This window comes from Pectinophora gossypiella, unplaced genomic scaffold (assembly GCF_024362695.1).
Source record: "Pectinophora gossypiella unplaced genomic scaffold, ilPecGoss1.1 Pgos_66, whole genome shotgun sequence".
NCBI lineage: Eukaryota > Metazoa > Arthropoda > Insecta > Lepidoptera > Gelechiidae > Pectinophora > Pectinophora gossypiella.
The window spans coordinates 8,559-10,843 of record NW_026063276.1 but is presented as its reverse complement, the minus strand read 5'-3'; the positions used below and the strand labels follow the sequence as shown (position 1 = coordinate 10,843).

The window sequence follows — 2,285 nt, the reverse complement described above, 5'->3', positions numbered from 1 at the left end:
TTCTTGCGATCTGGGATACAAGGGATGGACGTATCCTGTGGAATGATCGTGTCAGCGAAGGTTTGAATGTCGTTTAGGACTGGAAAGGAGGGAGTACGGAAACTGTAATCAGTATTCAGGATCTCGCTGTACATGGAAAATGTTTAGTTTAGGTGTATTAAAGTGGTAATTGTTCGAAGTTATTTGAAAAGAATTCTGTTTCAGTGTTTAAGCGCTAAAACTGTTTGTTTTTTGTAAGCAAACGTATGATTTATTGATCTTCATTTTTTACTTTATAACGCTAACGCTATACAAATGATTTTGTTACCAAATTTAAGTGCGTATATAAACAATAAATTAATACTAAAATATTTCGATGAAGACACCAATGATGTTTATTGATACATTTTTCTCCTAAGTGCTACTTTCTCAACTTAAAGCAATAAGTTATGCAGTAATTATACTTCTACGAGTATATTTAAACAAATCATCATTCAAAAGCATTTTACCCAATACTTAACTTACATTAAGTAAAATTAATCTTTGTCATTTTAGTCACTTATTTTTTTATCATTCACTAAGCAGTAAGCAAAATATATTTACTAAAATAATAAAAAAAAATACGATATTCATGGTAAGTTGGATTAGCTATTTTATAACACAAACGACTTGATATTTTCATGCAGTCCGGCTCTGTCCGTGATCGCGAGCGCGCGCGGGGTCAATAGCCTCGGTTACGAAAATGGATAAAATATCGAATAGATTAAAATGTTCCAACTGCAACATTGTTATAAGTGAAGTTTTGGCTTTTATTCAAAATAAAATTGATGTTATGACGGAAGTTAGTCTTGCGCAGATTTGTGAAAGTGCCTTTAATGCGGAAGAAATAAGTGAAGCAAAATCGTTATTATTTGAATCGTTGAGCAAGAAGATGAAGAAGAGAATACGTCAAGGAAAGACCTTAAGGAATATTGAGGACATCATATGCCTGTTTAAAGAAACAGACCCTGAGCAAATACCGATTTTTGTAGCAAGAAACTTAGAGAAATTACCGCCGGTCACTTTCGACCATGTTGATGTAACGGCCTTACTTAAGAAGATAGTCGTTTTGGAGAAATCCCTGCAGAATATTGAACAAAATTACGTGTCAAAACGCGAACTTAAGGAACATAGTATAGGTCAATACAAAACTAATTCGCTTTTGGCTCAAGAACAAAATGTAAATACTAAACGGAGAGGTAGTTTCATTAATAATATGTACGATAGTGGTCCGATGGCGCTCACAACGTCATTCAAGAATGTGTCATACTTGGATGAGGTCAATGAGCCTAACGATTGTGCATCCCCTTCACGTGCATCAATTGATAAATCTGCACATTCTTGTCATTCATCGCCCATTAATCAAACGGGAAGGAAAGAGACAGGGCTACTACCGGAGCGGGCGGCGAGCGGAGTTCGCAATATACCGAGCGAGAGTGGGATGACAGGTGAATGCGCATTAAGCTTTACCTCAACAACCGGTATGAATGACGCAGCGCAGCCGCCGTCTCGGTTAACGGTAAACAAAACAGCTGACGAGCGCTCGGATAGGCGAGAGACTATTCCAACTACTGGTTGTGATAACGAACAAATTGAAAACTCACCTAAGAATGAGCTATCGTCGAAAAATGCCTCTTTTGCAGATATAATAAAGAGTGATGCCGCATGGAAAGTGCCACAGAGGAGTGAGGAATGGCAATTGGTACAAAAACGTAGATTAAGAAACCGTTTAATAAGCCAAAAAGGTAGTGCAGTCACTGAGTCTGGTGTAAATACTTTTAAAGCAGCGGATACGAAAATTCCACTCTTTATATCGAACGTACATAAGGATGTGGCTGAACAGGACATAATTAACTATATACACGAAAAAACTGGAGAAATTGTTACGTTAGTAAAAATTAAAATGAAGCAGGAAAGAAAATACAATGCCTATAAACTCTTTGTCACGAAATACAAGCTTGCAACGTTCTTAGACGACAAAATATGGCCGACGGGAATATCGTTCAGGCGTTTTGTAAGATTTTATGAGTTGCGTGGATAAAGAGAGGTGGTAGCTGATACAGACGATAGCTGAATTAATAAGATCACTATGGATAGTCAACGAATAACAGTTAAGTTTATCTCATTCAATTGCAAAAGCATTGTACGATCAGTGGATTGCGTGAGGTATCTATGCCGCTCGGCGGATGTTATTGCCCTACAAGAAACGTGGCTTTTGCCACACGAGATACCATACCTGGGGAGCATAGATGACGAGTTCACGTACA

General features: G+C 37.6%; 1 protein-coding gene across 1 annotated transcript; it reads left to right on the top strand.

Moving 5' to 3' along the window:
- The first annotated feature begins 721 nt into the window (after positions 1 to 721).
- On the top strand, positions 722 to 2,059 carry LOC126381609 (uncharacterized). Its single transcript, XM_050031068.1, has one exon. It carries the CDS (start codon positions 722 to 724, stop codon positions 2,057 to 2,059), a length of 1,338 nt encoding a protein of 445 aa, XP_049887025.1.
- Positions 2,060 to 2,285: the final 226 nt, after the last annotated feature.